Genomic DNA, 21521 nt, shown 5'->3' with positions numbered 1-21521 from the left:
GTTAAACACTAGCATGGATGGTTTGTTTGTGTATACAGTTGTGCATGAGAACAAAAGGAAGCAGCACCTATAAATCTAAATAATACATAAATATAATAAATGAAAGCCTTAGCCTTTTTGGCTTTGGGTTGTCGTGCCATTAACATCCTGAATCTGTGCTTCACTCACCCTGAATTTGTACTGTGTGTTCCTTTTTAGGGTCTCCACCTTACGGTTCAGCTCCAAACCGCTGTACACTGCCTGAAAGTCCAGTCCCTGCCAAAAACACATCATCCATTAGGTGTCAGGAAGTGAAGTATGGAACAATTATTCCCAGTTTTGCTTTAAAGGGGTCATATGATGCGATTTCAATTTTTCCTTTCTCTTTGGAGTGTTACAAGCTCTTGGTGCATAAAGAAGATCTGTAAAGTTGCAAAGACTAAAGTCTCAAATCCAAAGAGATATTCTTTATAAAAGTTAAGAGTTAACCACGCCTACCTAAAACGGCTCATTCTAACACGCCCCCACATGTCTACATCACAATGTGGGAAGATTTGCATAACACCGCCCAAATGTGCACGCAAAGAAAGAACGCGTGGCTTCAGGAACAGCAGTAGTGTTGATGCAGCATGTCAGGGAGACGCTGTGTTCCAAAAGAGGACGATATCCGCTTCGTTATGCCTAGAGCTGATCTGTGCTGGTCGCTGAGGGAATACTTCAACTTAGTGCTGTGGATCGCCAGGACATTTTATGGAGGACTGTTTACTGATGCTGGGAGAGTTACGTTAGACTAAAATGCTGGCAGTTCTGACTCACGTAAGTACGTTTTCATTTAAAGGATTTGCCACTGATGATTCAAACGCGGGTTTTGGGCAGTGTGGATTAACGTTAGCACTTGTTGTTTGTCATTTCTCTGATCACAAATGCAGACAGGGTTTTATGTTTACGCGGCGCAATGCAACGCAATGCGTAAAAAGACAGTATAAGTCATTATAATCAGTAATTATGTCCCCACTGGATGCAACAAATGCCTCGTTTGTAATGGGTTTTAATGTTTATGTCTCGTCGCTCCGGCCGGACACGGCATCAACAGTATGTGAGGGGCGTAACATTTGCGTCTCACGCTTGAGGTATTCGGCCAATCACAACGCTCTGGATAGCTGGCCAATCAGAGCATACCTCGCTTTTCAGACCAATGAGGTTTGTAAAAATCGACGCGTTTCAGAAAGGCGGGGCATAGAGGAGAAACAATAATGTACAGTATGTGGTAAATAATGTGTTTTTTGAACTTTAAACCGCATAAACACATTTCATTACACCAAATACACAAAATAATGTTCCTTTTAGCAGCATCATATGACCCCTTTAAAGGCTGTCTAAATCATTGTCTTGCACTTGAAAATACTACAATGTGGCTGACAAACAGATAGAAGTGAGGAATTGTGTCAGTTGTGTGCCACAAGCGAAATTCAAAACTAATAACGTGCAATTGTTCGGACAAAAGCTAGTCCTGCCCTAAACTCGCGCTGGAATTAGTTTTTGTTGAGTCTCTGAAACAAGTTTTTTGTTGGATGACGTCGCCAATGCCTTTTGCTGTTGGACAAAATTAAGTTGCGTCCTGTTTTTTTTCTTGATTAATATCCTGTTTCACTCAGAAATGTGCCCCATTACAGAGGCAAAATAGGAAGCGGATGTTGTTGCATGAATTTAAAGTAGGATAAGTTTATGATTAATATTATATATTGCATAATTATAAAAATCTGCTATGTAAAATATATTAAAATAAATATCAAATATAATTAAAAAAAATCACATATAATGTATATAATATAAAATCTAAATATAATTATGATATGATGATAAAATAAGCATATTTCCTATCAGATTTGTGGTTTATTAATTTATTAAAAATGGCAAGATTCTACAATTACTGTGTATGATAAAAAATAAACAGCAATGAGCAAGATGAAAAATAATGTGGATGAAATCTCTTCAAAATATTTGGATGGCGCAAACACGAGGTGTGAAACACGACAGGCATTAGTCATGGATACAGAAGAGTCCATTTACTCGGACAACTGTGGGCAAGGGCAATTAACTAGAAACCAGTAGGGTAGGAAAAAAAACAAAAAAACGCTAAGAGACATGATGTCCAGTGTATAACGCTGAGAATATCTATTTTTGGTAGATGTTATGACAACAGAAAGCCATAATAACTACTGCTCAAGGGATCAGGGGATTATGGGATGGGGGCAGTAGGGGTGAGTTCAACACCTTGGTCTCATCCTGCATCTCCAGGGTGTAAGTGACGACCTCCTCAATGCTGCAGCTGTTTGGTCGCGTCCACTCCAACCTAACCCAGGACGGACCTGCCTGTGCCAGCCGCGGAGGTAAGGACGTCTGCGGGAGACTTCCTGTGGTGTTGAAGACGACTTCTGTGCTGAATCCACTGCAGAAAAAAAAAAATATTCGTACAGTAATAAATCCCATCCTATAAAGATTATACGACATATCTGTGTATCATCAAAGCGTGTGAGAAGCACAAGGTTATAAACTTTCTGGACTTTCTCCCCCGGTGGAATGGCACTGCCGCCACTCACAGTGAGTAGTGAGGAGAATTTTCTCATTTACCGCGCCATTAAACACTAGGGCACCACAGGGCCAAAATTCTATTAAATTGCGTACAACTAAGAACACATAGGCTGCTGGGTTATATTTACAAATATTGATTTTTTGCAGTAAATCATAAAACAATTTTAAAAAACAATATTTTACCTACACCTCAGAAATACCCCTTAAAGGGTTAGTTCACCCAAAAATGAAAATTCTGTCATTAATTACTGACCCTCATGTCGTTTCAAACCCGTAAGACCTTCGTTCATCTTCGTAACACAAATTAAGATATTTTTGATGGAATCTGAGAGCTGTCTGACCCTGCATAGACAGCAATACAACTGAAATGTTCCCAAGTCCAGAGACGTAGCAAGGAGATCTGTAAAATAATCCATGTGACATCAGGGGTTCAACCGTAATTTTACGAAGCTACGAGAATAATTTTTGTGCGCAAAAGAAAAAAAATGACTTTATTCAACAATTCGTCTCCTCCAGTGTATGGAACGTAGGAAACAGATCCGACGTGACGCAGCTGACACAGATATTGTTTACGTCCAGCTGATATTCTCCAAAATGGCACCAGGGTGATGCGGAGGAGACGAATTGTTGAATAAAGTCGTTTTTTTTTTTCTTTTGCGCACAAAATTATTCTCGTTGCTTTGTAAAATTACGGTTGAACCACTAATGTCACATGGATTATTTTACAGATCTCCTTGCTACGTTTCTGGATTTGGGAACATTTCAGTTGTATTGCTGTCTATGCAGGGTCAGACAGCTCTCAGATTCCATCAAAAATATCTTAATTTGTGTTACGAAGATGAACGAAGGTCTTACGGGTTTGAAACGACATGAAGGTGAGTAATTAATGACAGAATTTTCATTTTTGGGTGAACTATCCCTTTAAAAGTAAGTACTATGGCAATGGTATTTTGATGGCAATCCAAGGTACTTCAAAAAAAAAAAAATTTAAATTAAGGAAAATAAAAATAGGTTATGCTTTTTAAGGTGACACTGTTACAGTGTAATAACACAAATAAGTACTGAGTAATATTAATTAAATACAGGTATTTGCTATAGGTTAAGCTTTAGTTTTAGGGTTAGTTGCTTGTAATTATGCATAATTTACTGTTATATGTAATGTGTAACTACGTCACCTTAAAACAAAATGTTTAAATAAAAGAAATTATAAATAAAACAATAAAATTAAATTAAATTAAATTTTAAAAATAAAATAAAACAACATATGGTATTACTGGTTATAATTTAATTTTAAATTTTTAAAATGTGTGTTTTTTGTAAGAGACAGACAAATAAACAAACCTGGTGCCAATATCATTTAGTGCTGCCACTCGAAACGTGTACCCGACAGCAGGGCACAACCTCATTACTTTGCAGTGTCGCTGGTGTCCAACATAATATTCACGGAAAATGCTGTTTTTCTTCCCCTGAAAAAGAAACGATAAAACGATGCAGTCAGGAATGACAAATAGGATGACAAGAACAACATAAACATCTTCTAACATGCAAAAAAGGACATCGGCAGTCACACACTGCGTCAGAACAGAACACTATTTACATGAAAAGAACAACAAGAAGAACAAAATTGCTGCTGGAAGCTGTGCTAATCGTCACAACAACAGGAGCCAGAATTTAATTAAGGTTAAATGCAGAGGTATTCTGAATGGATTCTGTGGGGAAGAACCACTGCCAGCATCTTCAGACACTTCTGGAGCGGCACAGCCACAGTTGAGGAGGTTTAATGAACTCTTAATGAGTCAGAAAAGCTTTGAGTAAATAAAAAGAACCAAAGTAGACAGACTATGGCGTAAAGCGGAACAGTCGGTTAAAGTCTCAGTCGCCACAGAACCAACATCTCGTGCCATGGGGACAGGGAAAAAAACATCAAACCCAAAAAATAAAAGGAATGCAAATAATGGAGAGGAAATGAGAGAGAAAGAAAAATCTAATAAATATTATGAGTAGATGGCACACATAGGATATAACCAAATTAATTTACAGAGGTGATACATACCTCATCCCATTCTAGAACATAATTGGTGATTTTTGATCCATTGTCCGCAGGGGGCTGAAATAAAAATGACAAATTACAAAAAAAATCATATATACACTACCAATTAAACGTTTTTTGGTAAGTTTTCGAAAGAACTCTCACCAATGCTGCATTTATTTGATCACAAATACAGTAAAACAGTAATATTCTGAAACATTATTACTGTTTAAAACAGCTATTTTATTCTGTTTAAATATATTTTAAAATGTAACATTAAAAATGTCTTTACTGTCACTTTAAGAAAAGTATTAGGTAATTTATTTTTTTAAAATCCCTCAGACCTAAAACTTTTATATATATATATATATATATAAAATATATAAATCCACATAAATCCAAGGACACAAAGTCAAGCAAAAAGAAAATTTTTAAATTGTTAATAATTGATTAAATAATGCGTGTATAGTGACAGGAGGTCATACATAACAGTGATTTTACAACAGTAAAGGAGAATTTCTTGGCATGATGCAACACGGAATGTTCAATAAATAATTGCATTAATTATTAATAAATCACCATAAACTATTCCACCATTAAGTAATATAGTGGAACCCTAAGATACTTAAAATTGTAATGGTAGTAGAAACTTTGCACAATAGTACAGAATTCAATGCAATTCAGTCATACATACCTTCCACTGTAATGTGAGGGAGCTCTTGGTGCGATGGGACAGTCTGGGCGGTAGAGGGGTATCAGGAGGGGCACTGTGGGTAGTGAAGGCCCTCGCATCCGAACTGGGACCTTTCACAGAGTTACACACTGTGCTTACTCTGTAAAACACACACACGGTGAGGTCAAGAGTAATCCAGAAAGTATACAGAATGTCTCCTATTGCCATCTGAAATGATTCATTTAGCGATAACAATGCACTTCAATGCTGTATCTGCTGTAGCCACCAGAAGAACACTCTGTGCCAGTATTGTGCCATTTAACATAAGTGTTTAGATCCAGAAAGTTCCCATATTTAAGTACAAATCCATTTTTAGCATGCATCATCTTTAATTTAGTCACGGTAACCAGATATCAGGTCGATCCTCTCTCCTCAGCACTCAAATGAAATTCAAAGTGGTCAGTTAATGGAGTGTTTCAGCTCATTTGTAGGCTTGGGTATCGTTCGGGTTTTTTATGATACCGGTGCCAAATCGCTACTTTTAAAATGGTACTGATGCCTAAACCGTGTTTTACTGAAAAAAACCAACAACTTTAAATTAAACAATATATTAAAAGTTTAAAGTATACGGAAATATATAAGTAATTACAAAACAACAAATTTACATAAGTTCACAATAAAACCTAAGCTACCTAACCCAACTACAATAATTTAACACAAAATAACAGTTACAGTACTAATAACAGCAAAGTAGTCGGTATTGTTTGCAGGGATGCAATAATACAGTTAGCCCACGGTTCTGTTCTGTTCGGTTCTGATGGCTTGGCACATCAGTGTGTTTTTTGTGAATTGCGATTTAAAATGTGATTTTTAAAACAAATTAAAGGGTTAGTTCAGCCAAAAATGAAAATTAGGCTGCGTTTTACTTTTTGTGGAAGGGTGCTTTTTATTTCACGTCTTTTGGACAGAAGGAATGCAACACCCGCTGAGTACAACGATAGAGCTTGAAAGATCAAAGACCATTTTTAATATAACTCCGACTGGATTCGTCTGAAAGAAGAAAGTCATATACACCTAGGATGCATCGGGGGTGAGTGAAACACAGCCTAATTTTTATTTTTGGGTGAACTAACCCTTTAACAAAAAAATTAATAAATCCTGTACACTGAAGTAAAACATCATTATTATGGGTTATGGGTTTCGATACTCAACCCTACTCATTTGTGAGTCGCTTTGGTTAAAAGTGTGTACTAAATGAATAAATGCAAATGTGAAACACTACTCTTACCTGACATGATAGTCTGTGGCTGGTCTCAGGTCAGTGAGGGTGTACTGGAGCTCCTCACCACTGAAACAGAGACAGACTAAGAGTGAAAGTCTGTTTGTGGGAGTAGATGGGTGAAGTGATTCTTTAAAACCTCCTTCAGCTTTCCAATCAATTCATAATAGCCTATAAGCTTTGCTTCAGGAACCAAAAAAAAAAAAAGGCAAAGCTGCAGACATACATGAGGATTATTTCCTAACCGCATGGGGAAGAATGTTATGTAACTATACTAATGATTGAAAACAAAGAGCTTTAGTGACTCAGAACACATTAATGAATACAATTATTTGTAAAGACAGAAGCCCTTACCTATACACAACCTTGTATTTCCCATCTCGGCCCTTGTCCTTGAGCTGGAGCTCGTAACTACAGTAAGGGACCCGTCCAGATGATCCTGATACAGAAACAGACGTCCAAGACACAAGCGCGGAGCGGGACTGTACATTAGACACCTGAAGGGCCAAAATAATGACAGATTCACATTTTATTTCACAATATAACTGCTTGAAATTTCACCTCAAAATCTAAAAGTAAATAAATAAAGTTATGAAAACAAAAAACATATTTAAATTATTATTTTACATAATTTATTTTTAAATAATATTCTTATGTGTTTTTTTTGCAACATTATTTTCATGATAATTTTTTTTTTATATTTCACTTTTTTACATTTTTGCAGGATTTCCATTACTGCATTACAATATATATATATTTTTTAATATTGCTGAACATCTCTGAATATTTATTTTTATTCTACATGCATAAAAAGGCTGTACAACAAGATTGAAAGCCTGAAACAGTTTTCAGAGAAGAGCCTGGTAGAAGATTAAAAGTCCAAAATAAAGTGAAACGACTGAAAGGCAGGCCCATTAGAATTGCAATTTCGAATTATTTATGATGTCTGGTACATCAATAAATCTAGGCAGCTGTAAATAGTACTTTGTTTGGGTGCCAAGGCTACGGCAGACTCGTGTTGAGTGAATCAAGCATCAGTCAGAGCACCCTGCAGCTGACGTCCTCCACAGCTGCTCGAAGCAGAGAGCGACTGCTCATTCACAAAACAATAACATCTGTGTCTGAAGAGGCTTCAGCCACGGCAAACCAGACTATTGATCCGATACTTGCTGTTTTCCATTCAAACGAAGCAATTTTGTATTAGTAAATAATGAAAGCAAGCGCTATAAGGAGTATCTTCACAAACATCGGAGCGTCACCTGCATCAGTAAAACGTTAAAGAAGACATATTATTCCCCTTTTTACATGATGTAATATAAGTCTCTGGTGTCCCCAGAATGTGTCAGCTCAAAGTTTCAGCTCAAAATACTCCACAGATCATTTATTATATCATTTTGAAAATGCCCATTTTGAGTGGAAGCAGAAACACACTGTTTTTCGTGCCTGTCTCTTTAAATGCAAATGAGCTGCGGCTCCCCGTCCCCTTTTCCAGAATAGAGCTGCGCCTTTACAGCTTGTACCTGCTAAAAAAAATCTGTTTTGGTTCTGATTATCATGTTTATCGCGCTGAAATCATGCGTTTTAAACCATTTTAATTAAAAATTCTGATATACTGTTTTCTGAGTGCACATGGACAGAAAGCGGCTGTCACAGCATGTGAGTATTAAACTAAGTTCTCATTCACACACAAGTTTACGTTAAAACACACGAGTTACAAAAACAGTCGGTTATGTCTGTGAAGGTAAACAGCTGGGAAATAAATCACATGTTTATTTTAGATCTGTGTGGCAGCAGCAATATACAGTAAATAAATCAATAAATGCACTGCTCTCTTGTCTTCTCTGAGGCTGGGAATTTAAATAGTGTTCTGTGCTCGTCTGTGCAGCCAAAGACAGAACAGTTAGCATGTTTTGCTCAAACTTTCACCATGGCTTTAGAACTGGTACACCGTTGTCGCTTACGAAATCAAAATGACGGCGCCGTGAGTGGAAACGTGCAGATAAAGGTGCGGTAATATTATAATGAGATCCCTTTGCCACGTCACTAGGGGAGCGAAATCAGATGCGCTGGTTTTTTCAGACGATTGCAGAAAAAGGCTTCCCAAAACAAAGTTACTGGGTTAATCTTTTTCACGTTTCCTTGGTTGGTAGATGCACGGGGGACCTGATTATAGCACTTAATACCTGGAAAAGTCAGATTTTCATGATATGTCACCTTTAAAGGAACTGCTCATGATGAAAGACACCGAAAAATTCTTCATTTATGAAGCTGTAATGCCACAGCACCAATCAGGGAAGCAGAAACAGCTTCATGTGTAGAATATAAATTAGTTTTCCAGGGTGAAATAACAGAAAGAAGCACTAAAAAAAGCTGGTAGACTTATCTTGATAACAAACACAAAAAAGAGCCACTTAAATGGTAAATGCATTAAATATATCATATAATCTCAAAAATATAATATAATATTTAATTCTCTTAAAAAAGATATACTATAAAACAAATCCAACTTGATAACATGCCTCAAACATTCTCCATGAAAAACATTACTTACATTTGGGGTCTCAGAGACCTCAAATATAAAACATTTTATTTTTTACATTACATTCTCTGCTGTACTTATTGTAGTAGCACACTTCTGTCAGTTGTTTACTTCAGTTTGCTTTATTGTATTTTCTACGGTGCGCACAGGGGTCAAATTGACCTTGAACAGAAACAACATTACTATACTGAAGAAACAGTGTGTGCCTACTTTGTGACAGAACAGAGGGTTAAAACTTGAATAGTGTATTTGCTGGGATCTGATCAAGTCAGAGGAACATTACAAATAAAGGCAATTACGACTATTCTCTTTACACAGAAGAGGGCTCTTCGGGACCCCAAATACAAAGGGTTAAAATATATGAATGAAACTGCACTGTACAACATTAACCCAAGTGGCATCTACAAACCAATGATGTCAGACCTTATATCAGATGTAACAGCACTTTTGATCTCCTGTATATTAATATCACATTTTAAACCTTGAATGAATATGTAACATGAGTTCCCACTCACAGAAAGAGTGGAAGATTATGAAACTGGTAGCAGAGATGAAAAAACATATTGATGTGACCAATCAATGGATCACTGAACCATCAAGTCATTCATTAACAGCTGCTGCCCCCTAGTGAACGGAAACGGAAATGCTTCATTCTGACCATCTCTAAACAATTACAATCCTGATGTTTCAGGTGTCCTTATGCGGTTCCTGAGTGCAGAGTGGGTTTAGCCCATTATTATAAGGTTTCATGGTTGTTCTGGATGGTTGCCAAGTCATCTATGATAGCGTGACCATACGTCCGCTTTTTCCCCAGACACATGTCCTCTACACTACACTATATTATATGAGTATTTTCATTGCTTTCACCGTTCTCTGTAGATCCCAACTTCTGGCATGCCAAGATTGGTCGATTATGTATAATACCTGCAAGCTATTGGTCAAACTACTTTTCAGTCATTACCTTCCACAAGTATGAAAACAATAGGAAAACAAAGCCAAATCCTGGATATTTTAGGCAATTTAGAAATCCCAGCCAGGACATGTCCAGAAAAAAAGGATGCATGGTCATGATAATCTGATCCCTAGATATGACTCAAGTCACGTTTATATGATTTCCCTAAACAATTTTATCATTTTATCAATGGAAAAATCACACATCTGCTTAGAAAGGAAAGAATAACTCTCCTCAACAAGCCACGTGATTTGAGGTGTCAGTCAAACTATATGCAATGTGCGATGCATAAAAGTTTAATATTTAGCATTTGGGGTTTGTTTATATCTCTAAAATAGTCATGTAATGCTTTCCAAACAATAGAATATTTAGAGTGGAGCAATAACTGGCAACAGTGTGAAATGACAACATTGACGGTTTTTGATTTTCTGAACTGTCTGCAGGAAAGGAGATTTGTGAGATGACATGATTTAAAATCCCTCACCTGCGGCTTGTCCATTCCTGATGGCACAGCCTGAACTCGTCTCGTGTCCACATCGTGATCTGCACAGAAAACAGATTAAATGTAGCCATCCGTCTCCTATCAGTCATAAATCAGAGAGTGTGTATGTCTGTAACATCCTCATGCTTGTTTGCAAAGAAAAAAATACAAAGAGCATAAATTCAGTATCACGAGACAGAGACACCGATCTGAGGCAATAGAGACATCTTGATGGATGGGGCTATCAGATTGGGCCTGAGCAGGGTCGGAAAGTGTCCGTCGGGGAGTGAGGTTCACAGGTCTGGCTCCTGCAATGAGTCATCACTGCAATGAAGTCATGGCAACATGACCCCACACTGACCTCCATGGTTTTCCCCCAACAAGATGTTGCTGAGATTTAGAGATGGGGATGTTTTCAGTGGATTCTTTATTTTAATAGAGGATGGGGGAAAAGGAGTGGAAAAATGAGAGATTTCACTCCATGTATGGATTAAACACAGGTCAAAGTGGTCTTGAATTACTCATTGGACTCAAAGGAGTCTTGAATTACTCATTGGATTCAAAGGAGTCACGACAGTGTTGGAAAACAGTTTTAAGGAGTAAAGTGGTTACAAACTACATTTCAGTAGAAAACTGATGAATGTCACTAACTTTTGTAATATAGTAATGCACATGTTAAAAAGGCAATTGAGAATATTTCTGCTAACTTTTTTCTCATAATTTCAACCATTTCAAAATTGATGTTCTATTTAAAAAAAAAATTTTATTTCTTCTAATTTGTAATATTTTCTTAATATGTATTAAAATATTTTTGCTAAATGATACTCCTGCTAACAGCAACCAATTATGCAGTTGTCCTGTTTCATTGGTGACATTTAATGTAAAAAAATTAAATTATTTAATTTAGAAAGCAAATAATTTATTTAGCAAGGATGCATTAAATTGATCAGAAGTGACAGTAAACATCTATAATGCAAAAAAATATTGATATTTTTATTTCAAAAAGTCTATTCTTTTGAATTTTCGATTAATTAAAGAATCATGATTTTTTTTTTTTGCTGTTTTCAACGTTGATAATAATTGTTCTTAAGCACCAAATGATCCAAAAGCGCATGATTGCCCAAAAGATCATGAAAAATCTAAAATCAGTACAACTGTTTTCAACATTGACATTAATAATAAACATTTCTAAAGCAGCATAGTAGAATGATTCCTGAAGGATCACGTGACACTGAAGACTGGAGTAATGATGCTGAAAATTCAGCTTTGCATCACAGGATTAAATTACATTTAAAATATATTAAAATAGAAAACAGTTATTTTAAACTGTAAAAATATTTCACAATATTACTGTTTTTACTGTATTTTTTAATCAAATAAATGCAGCCTTGGTGAGCATAAGAGACTTCTTTCAAAAACCATAAAAACATAATTTTTGATCTGTAGTATAACTAGCTTAGTAACTTTTCAAAAGGATAGCTTAACTGTACTTTAACTAGTTTAAATTATGAGTAGCTTGACAAACCACAGCAAAGTCCTGAACAGCGCTGGAGACTGAAGACCAAATCTAAACGTCTGACGTCATGCATTTCACCCAGATCTAAGCATCTTCTCAGATATTCTCCACAGGAACAGCTCGTCTTCTCGTCTCTTGATTTCATTTGCTTTGTCTTTTCCCTGTGCATTTTAACACGGACCAGCCTTGTGCTGTCACTTCAGACAGGAAGAGATCTGGGTCTCATTATGCGCTGTGGTTTCGCCACAGACAGATTACAGACGCACACTCTCTCTCAGACACAGAGGCATGGGAACCAAAGGTTCACAAGAACAAAGACCAGGGTAAGATAAGCCATTAAAGAACAAAGAGGAAAACAGCGAGACAGAGCGAGCGGTTTTCAAAGGAATGATGAAAGAAAAGGAAATTATGATACAGAGAATTATGGAATCTACTGCATCTCATGCGACATGTGTTCCCCATTCATCCACCATCTGATCCCAGAACAGCTACCTCCCTTATTAGAATCCTTGGCTAAGTGGAATTCTTCAAGCTTACTTTATATTATATACTTTAAATAAATACTGCATACTAATGTTGTAATCAAGAACTGATTCTTCCTTACAGCGAAATAAATGCTGCTTGACTTGCAGTCTGCAGTCAAGATAATGAGAAAGACGGAGCAACACAAAATAAAACAATAAAAGACATACAAACATGAAACATGACCAGCATAGTACGATTCGTGTACAAATGACTCCTTAAACGGATTCTTTTTTTAATCAGTCAAAAAAAGTTAAAGACTAAACATTAATTGTTATAGCATCTTTATCTATTAAAACAACAGTTAAAGATAAACATTTAGAGTTTTGTTGTAATAAATGACACTGAATAAAAATAAGAAACATTTCAATGTTTTGTCAAAATATTAAAAAAATAAATAAAAAAAAAGATGCAAGTCACGTCCAGTTATCATCTTGGAAATAAATGGTTATTTTTATTAATTATTATTAATTAATTAAGTTATGACCTTTCAGTTTGATCAAATAAGCCAAGAAAGAAATTTTAAATATAAGGAAAAATTATATATTTTTTGATAAACAGAAACGGGGGATTGCATTGTGGGACACAGCATTTAGAAAACGAAGTAGGCCATCATGAGGATGTTCTGTGTATAAAATAATTCTAATATTCTGATTTGGTGGTGAAGTAAGTAACATTCTTATTATTATCAATGTTGGGAACAGTTATGCCTCTTAATATTTTTGAGGGAACTGTGATATTTTTTTCAGGATTCATTGATGAATCACTGATGAGTTCAAAAGAACAGCATTTAATAGAAATGGAAATCTTACTGACCCCAGACCTTGAACTGTCCTTCACAAACTATACACTACAGCAGCAGTAATAGTACTGTTAGCATGCTATACACAGCCTATTTCATTCAAGCGACTGACTGCATTGCACCAGTAGTGGGCACTCTTCTACACTCACACCTGCTTCCTGCACTATCTACTCTTTATCCAGTGTGTATGTGTGTCACACCAAGAGTAAGTGCTGACACTGATATAAAAGCTCAAAAACAAAGGCTTAGAGGTAAGGACCCATAAAGCTTCATGGAAATGAGGCTTTAAGGTGAACAGATGTGGACAAGATTGTTGACTCATCTTGTCAGAGTCAGCAGCTCTGCCTGTTTTTATTTGAATCCAGCTGACACTGGAAATATCCTTTGTTTTTGCTCTCAGCTGTTGCCACATGTACAAAAACACTACAGAGACATAAGAACAAAACCAGCAAGATGTCTCTTAAATGAGATGTGTTTTAAATTAGACTTTTATCTTACCCTGTGGCTCGGTGTCTGAGTGTTTGGGGCTTCCTCTGGCTCTTCGATCTGGCCTCTTGTTGCCAGGGCTTCCTCCTCCTCCTCCTCCAGGGCTGCTGTGGCTCTTGCCGTAGCCGTTAGCTGTGGTGGTGCAGGCCGTGGTGTTCTTGTAGCTGCTGGACAGCGTGCTGGTCACTTGACTTAGAGCTGTACGCTCCACCGGCTGTTTGAGCTTCTTGGGTGGAGGTTTACAATACTCCTCATGACCCATGAAAGTGGAGACGTTATACAGCGGGATGATCTCTGAGATAAGACAAAGATCATAATTACACTACAGAAAGTAGAAAGTAAATGCGTTGCATACACATGAGCCCAAAAATGTTAAACAAATCAACATATTTATATAAAACATAATTATTGATATACCTTATTCTGTATATTAAAATTCAGTTTACAATATTCAATATACAATTTATATTCTAGTCCACAAAACAGTGTTTTATGCAGCGTTGTGTATACATAAGCAGAAAAATTTTAAATAAATCAAAACTCTTATATTTTCAATTTAACATTTTGTGTAGTATAAAAGCCTTAAATGTTATAATATATAAACTGTAATATATTTTTATATTCAGTACACAACTTTTATTTGTCAACAGAACTAATTTTGTGCATTGTGCACACATATGAATTTAATTTTAGAGCAACACAGCAATTCATATATTTTATATAATTACAATATTTATTTTATATTTAGTATAAAATGTATATTTGTCTACAAACTGTATTTTGTGAAGCAATGTATACACATATGACCACAATAATGTCAAACAAATCAACTTTCATTTATATAAATAACATTATAAAAATATATTTAATAATAATAACATTTTACAGTATATTCAACATTCAATTTATATTCAAGTCTACAAGTTATTTTGTTCAGCACAGTATACATGACCACAAAAAATTTAATAAATTAAAACTAAAAGCAAATTGCACATTTGATACAAAATACACACACATACATGCATAGATAGATATATATATCTCTATGTATGTATGTATGCATGTATATATATATATAAACATACTTTTCTTTAATAAACTAAAATGTAATTTTAATGAACTTAAACTATAATATAAAACAGTGTTTTGGTCATGTGCACACAATTACTAGTACAACACAAAATTACTTTTATAGATTATATATACAAAATACACACACACACACACACACACACACAATAATATTTATTCTATTTCCTATTTAGTATAAAATTTATATTAGTCTACACAAAGGATTTCAATCATTTAAGAATGAGAAAAAAAGTTCTTACGTTTCTCTTGAAATGTATGTTCGAGTTGGTTGTGCTTTCATAGCTTTGTGTGGTATTTCGCTTTCATGTTGTGCTTGGTTAGGACAGTGTTATGATTCAGTATAAAGAGCTGGGTGCCCATCCTCACTGAAGTGTGTGTTTAAATAAGTGAGAAAGACCAGGATCTTTAGTCTACTGTGGACTATGAAGCTTACCTTCCGGGTAGATGGGTGGCAGTCGATGCTGATAGAACTGGTGCGGGGGCATGTCACCGGGGCTGACTGGGGGGTAGTATGACGTATGTGAGGCCGGAATAAAGTGTGGGTGCGTCAGATACGGAGGGTGAATGTGGTGGCTCGGGGACAGAGCCGGAGAGTAACTCGGAGGGTAACATTCAGAATGAGGTGTGACCACAACCCTCCTCACGCCTGTGTTGTCCTCTAGAACCTGAAAATACAAACATCCACAGACGTCAAGCCAAACAATTCCCAACCCCACAGGCTCTCTGATGTCAGCCATCAGTGCCCCACCTGACAAACAACACAGCCTGTCTCCGGATCTAACGTGCCAGCAGTTACGAGGCAACCACAGACATTCAGTGCCACTTTAAACAAAGGGCAAGAATGCAAAAGTAAACAAGTCTTTCTAATGGAACGGCTATCAAGTACATTCCATTGGAGGAATGTATGCATGGAAGATGCTTACAGGAATCACAGATCTGCTCACTGAAAATCAACTCACTGACCTCAACTTCTAACCCATGCTGATCCAGCTGACTTTAGGATCACCCAGAGTTAGAAGGTGAGGTGAGTGACGACAACAGAAAACCATTCGTTACCAAAAATGCTTTTACTGGAGGAAAGAACTGTTTGGATCTGCAGGGAAACCAGTATGTTCTTGTTTCAAGCAGTGAGCTATTAAAACTTATAAAGTATGTACCTTCAAGCCACCCTGGGAAGTTCATATTTTCTAGTTTGTAATTGATGTAATGTGTGTTTAAGTGATTGAAGATGAAGTGATTAGTGGTGTTTTCTGGCAAACTTTATAGCAATTCTTTATCAACAGCATGCAAAATTTTGACAAAGTGTCAAAATTTTGACAATCAACATTTACAATTACAAAATGATGTCCAATACAAATTAGCTTTCCCACCTTAAGCCAGAGGGAAACCATTGTCTGGAGATAAATACTGACATGTGGGGAATACAAGCACACATTTATGTTTGAGTTTGTGTATTCTGGCATGTGCAAAGACAGATTATGTACATATACACTGAGCAAAAAATGGAACATCACAGTGATTTCAGGAGACTCCGGCATGTCCAATAATTGCTTTTTTGACAAAAATTTTTTAAATAATTTTATACATTTTATTTCTAACTGTTGATGTGAAATTGTTAATATATTAATTTTAGTAAGTAGTAGTATTTTTTTATTAGGTATTAATTTTACTAATTAATCTCAGAGGTCTACAAACTCAATTTCTGGATTTATTCAATACCATTAAAAATAAGTCTTAAATCCTAATGTCAAGACACTGTGAAACTATACAACGATCCTATACAACTCAAGCATATCCAGACAGGTAATTAACTCATAAATTGTAACAAGGAAAAGGCATGGCACATTAATATTAATTAGGCAATGTGTTTAAATACCGTTTAAAAGTTTGGGGTCATTATGTTTTTTGTTTTGTTTTTTGTATTCAATTAATCAAAAGTGACAGTAAAGACACTTATAATGTTAAAAATGTTTATATTTCATATAAATGCTGTTCTTTTGAACTTTCTATTCATCAAATAATCCTGAAAAAATTTCACAATATTAGTGTTTTTACTGTATTTTTGATCAAATCAGGGTGAGTATAGGAGACATCGAACAGCATTTAAAAAAAAAATCTCACTGACCCAAATTTTTGAATGCTATTGTATGTTGATTGCACATTTAGTTTTTTACATTTTTAGTTTTTGTTTTTTTTTAGCATTTTGCATAAAGGTAAAGAAAACGTACAGAGTTAACGTAAAAAAAATAAATAAATTTAGCCATTTTTGAGGACACATGCTTGTGCAATACAACGACATTTCTCATCATTTTCCGAGGCAACAGAGCAACAATTACATACATGAGCATTATTATCACTTCATTTAGATGCACTTGTGCTAAAAAGCTTCCATCTTGTTGGAAAGTTAAAAGACAGAAAGAAACGGGCATCCCACCAAACATGGGCTCGTCCTGCCCTTCACATTCAGGTGGAATGCGCTAATGAATTATATTTACACGAGTGACCTTTGCACCATTATAACCCCCCCTCCACCCACCAACCCACTGATTTATTACACCCACAACTCAAACCCTTTTTCCTGTCCTCTCCGCAAGAGTTTTTTGACCTTTCTATTGAAATGTCACTGCCGCCGACCTTTAGCAAACTCTGGCCTGACACCGTTTAGTAAGAATGAACAACTTGGAATTTTGTGTATGTTCATCTGTTGTTTGTGTGGTTGCTGCATTCTAGAATCACACTTTGTAAACATGTTTACAAGAAAGGGATATTCGCCTATGAGGGGTGAAAGCACATCCTCATTGTGCGAGAGACGCACGGCCCTGATCCATTCCTGTCGGTTACCTGGGAGACGTAGCCAGGAGGAACGTGGATTGGTGGAATGGAACCGTTCGGTGACATCATGGGAACTTCAGCGGGCCCTGAGGCAGAAAAAAGAAAAGAGAAGAAAGCTGTCAATCAAACAGTAACACAATGCTGACTCCGCCCCCTCATTCCATCACATAATGCAAGGCTAAGCAAAGAAAATTCCAGGGGCTACGAGAAAACAGCAGACAAACAGCAATGCATTGGTAATAAGACACGCATATGCTTAAGAGATGGAATAACACAAGCTACTCATTGTATTCCATTCAAGTGATATATACTATATAGCAAATCAACTGCGTAATTGTTTGTATCACATATCATATCTATATTATAGCCCAGCAACATATTTAAAGGTGGATAATTGTACATCCACCTTTATCCACATACATAAAGTATGCTCATGTAAAGCTATATTTACTATATAGCATATTTCAACTGCTTAATTCCTCAGATCGTCACAAAATGTAAACTATATTATCGTACAGCTCTATATACAAAGTTGGATATATAAGTGCACTGTAAAAAAAGATTGTCATTTTAACTAAACATGCTACAGTAAAAACTGTTAATCGGTTAATGCAGGATCCCTATATACAGTGAAACACTAATAGATCTAATCTTGCATTTCATTTAATTACAGTGAAAAACTGTAACCTGACATTCCCAGAATTCCCTGTGAAACAGCTCACATTTGATGGTATTTTGTTTAAATAATTGTGCTCTTACTAGTTTTTGTTATTAGTTATGTATATTAGGGTTTTGATAAGGACTGTTAGATTTATCAGTTTAAAGTGTAATATTTTTTAATGTAAATTATAGGCTTAAACTAAAATTTACAGGCTGTTTTGTAAATATGTTCAAATTTTTGCTGTATTTTTACATACTGTAATTATTCTGGCAACCACAACTGCCAGTGTTTTTCTGTAAACATGACAGGATTTTTACAGTGTACATCCAACTTTACCCACACTTACTTAAATCTCAACTTCTTGGTTGTTCACGTATATAATCACAAAATGTGAACCATATTACCACCCAGCAACATATTTAAAGCTATATATAGTACATCCACCTTTATCTGCATACAGTACACTCACGTAAAGCGATATACATTATATAGTAAATCACAACTGCTTGATTGTTTATATAGTATACTTATGTAAGGTACTATATAGCAAAACTTCTTGATTGTTTATATTGCAAAATGCAAACTACTGCATATAATCGTCCAGCTCTAACATGCTAAATGCAACTATAAGGCGTAAAGATATTAAGATGCTATAAACATTAACAGCACGATTTTCAGTAGTGCTTTTTTTAAACATTTGAACACACATTTGGAACAACGTGTATTGTGCGAAACACTACATAAAGTGACTTGATTTTTGACCCGCCATCACCAGGCCTATATTTTGTACTGTGACACTGGGTTAAACAAACAGTTTAAGGCGATGTTTATGGCTTCACCGCAATCAACGCGGTAGAAATAGAGCTGTCAGGTCCAACTGGTGCGCCACAGGAAGAAAGGGCCCCCGCCAGCACACAAACCCTCTCTGTTGTGGCTCTCATTAGACCTTGGTGAATGAAACCCCGCCACCCATCACACCGACTATATTGTCAGAATATAAAGCCCAGAGATGCAACTCAAACGAGTACCCTCATCCGGGGCTCGTGTAGCCGAGGGCCACCAGCTGTTTTAGACATCGGCATCTCCTCCAGACTCTGCAGGAACCGTGGCATGACAGCCTCCGGCGCAGTAAACCATGATGAATTTTACAGCTTCTCCTCGCTTTCTCCCCCATCAGTCAATACCAGGGTCAGTATCTCCAGCTAGCCGTTGATGGGTTTGAATAAGACCCTGTTTGTGCTTGTATTGAAGGGGCTTCACAGGAGTTTCTTCAGCGGCGGGGAAGGGGGAGGGGTGTGTGTACACAGCGATGTGTGTGGGTCGTTTCACCGGGACGTGAGTGTATACGCATAGCAGCTTAAAATAACCTTTTCACAGGGCGTCGTGTACAGAGCACAACAAAATCCATTGAGATTGTCCCACGCATGTTTGGAAAAGGTCTTTCACAGGTATGCGGCTGCAGGCCCCCCGCCCCCTCTCGCTCCTGTGAAAGGGGAGGAGCTGGGTTTGAGGTTTGGGGGGGCTTTGAGATGACTGAGTGACAGGATTGTATCACAGGCTCTTAATATGAAGGGCCCTTTCATCCTTGACCCACAAAGAGAGAGAGAGAGCATGAGAGAAAAGGCTAGAAAAAAAAAGAGAGCGAGAACTCAACACAAGCATTCCTCTACCTCGATTGAAGGAGTTGAAGGGATGGATGGTGTGAAGGCTAATGAAAAGAAAAACAGGTAAAAAAAAAAAAAAGAGACAGAACAGAACAAAAGCAAACTAGATTTTTACTACTGATATTAAAAATTCCAAAAATGCAATGAAAGTGATAAGATTAGTGCTGTTAGAGTTAACTAAAAATATAACTGAAATTATAAAATATTTTATTAAAATAAAGCTGAAATAAAGTAAAAAAAAAAGAAATGTAAAAAAAGAACAAAATATACATATTGGATGAAAAATAATGAAAATGTTGCCTTGGCAACTAACTAAAATAAAATAACTAAGTAAAATTTAAAATAAATATTAAAAACGATATATAAGCTAAACAGAAAGATTTAAAAAACTAAACTAAACAAAACTTTAAACTAAAATTTAAATAAAAACTGAAAATTAAAAAAAAATATTATTATTATTATTTATTACAAAAAACAGAATAATAAAAAACATTTATGAGAAAATTCCACAAATTAAAATAATTCAAAGACCAAATTATATGTATAATATAAATTATATTTATATTATATTTATAATAAATACATATTGTTAAATATACTGTTTGTTTTATCTCCATATCACTGTAGATAAGGCCTATCTGGCTTACAGTTCTCAGCAAATCATTTACCAATAGTTTGAGTTCGTCAACCTGTCTGCGGTTAGGATATTAGGATACAAATAAATAAAAAATATAATAAAAATGTGCATAAATTGCCAAAGTCAGAGGGTATTATATTTTTTGGGGGGGGTTAGCCTTTTTTTAATTTTTAAAAAGGATTTGCAATAAAGATGTTAAACTGACAGACTTCATTTTTATGGTCGCCCTGATTTTGCCAAGTAAGACATGTTCCTGGATCAACATCTTTTGTTGATCCTGGATCAACATTGCGGTCCAAAAATATAGACTAAACCCAATCCCTACCCCTAAACCTAAACCTACCCATAATTTAGTCCTAATATCAGTGTGAAATGTTAGCTGATTAACAAGGGTGTAGAAGCACCGAACCCTGATCGTAAGATCATCATCTTTTGTTGATCCTGCATCAACATTGCGGTCCAAAAATATAGACTAAACCCAATCCCTACCCCTAAACCTAAACCTACCCATAATTTAGTCCTAATATCAGTGTGAAATGTTAGCTGATTAACAAGGGTGTAGAAGCACCGAACCCTGATCGTAAGCCTAAAACAGATATTTCCTGAAAAGTTCTCTCTCAATTCTGATTGGTTAATTGGAATGTTGTTCCAGTATCAACAAGGATGTTGATCCAGGAACATGTTGTACTTGATAAAATCATGGTCACCTCATTTTTACATTATCTGGGGAAAAAAAAAAAAAAAGTGATTGATGCAAACTCACCGCTGTGATGCTAGGGTGTCAT

General features: G+C 36.1%; 1 protein-coding gene across 1 annotated transcript in view; it reads right to left on the bottom strand.

Annotated features, from left to right (window-relative positions):
- Window positions 1-21521, bottom strand: part of LOC107721914 (fibronectin type III domain-containing protein 3B-like) — a 49790-nt gene that overhangs the window by 15543 nt on the left and 12726 nt on the right. Inside the window, exons 2-12 of the mRNA XM_016530131.1 lie at window positions 17784-17860; window positions 15376-15607; window positions 13863-14144; window positions 10528-10586; window positions 6907-7049; window positions 6562-6621; window positions 5295-5433; window positions 4625-4678; window positions 3913-4037; window positions 2254-2428; window positions 169-255 (exon numbers count right to left, since the gene is read on the bottom strand). Of these exons, the coding sequence (XP_016385617.1) occupies window positions 169-255; window positions 2254-2428; window positions 3913-4037; window positions 4625-4678; window positions 5295-5433; window positions 6562-6621; window positions 6907-7049; window positions 10528-10586; window positions 13863-14144; window positions 15376-15607; window positions 17784-17843 (1416 nt within the window). The 5' untranslated portion in view covers window positions 17844-17860. The remainder of the gene's footprint in view (window positions 1-168; window positions 256-2253; window positions 2429-3912; window positions 4038-4624; window positions 4679-5294; window positions 5434-6561; window positions 6622-6906; window positions 7050-10527; window positions 10587-13862; window positions 14145-15375; window positions 15608-17783; window positions 17861-21521) is intronic.

The sequence above is a fragment of the Sinocyclocheilus rhinocerous genome, unplaced genomic scaffold (genome assembly GCF_001515625.1).
Source record: "Sinocyclocheilus rhinocerous isolate Xijiao unplaced genomic scaffold, SAMN03320098_v1.1 scaffold90, whole genome shotgun sequence".
NCBI lineage: Eukaryota > Metazoa > Chordata > Actinopteri > Cypriniformes > Cyprinidae > Sinocyclocheilus > Sinocyclocheilus rhinocerous.
Note: the sequence above shows the minus strand (reverse complement) of the source record. Positions and strands in the feature narration are given on the sequence as shown.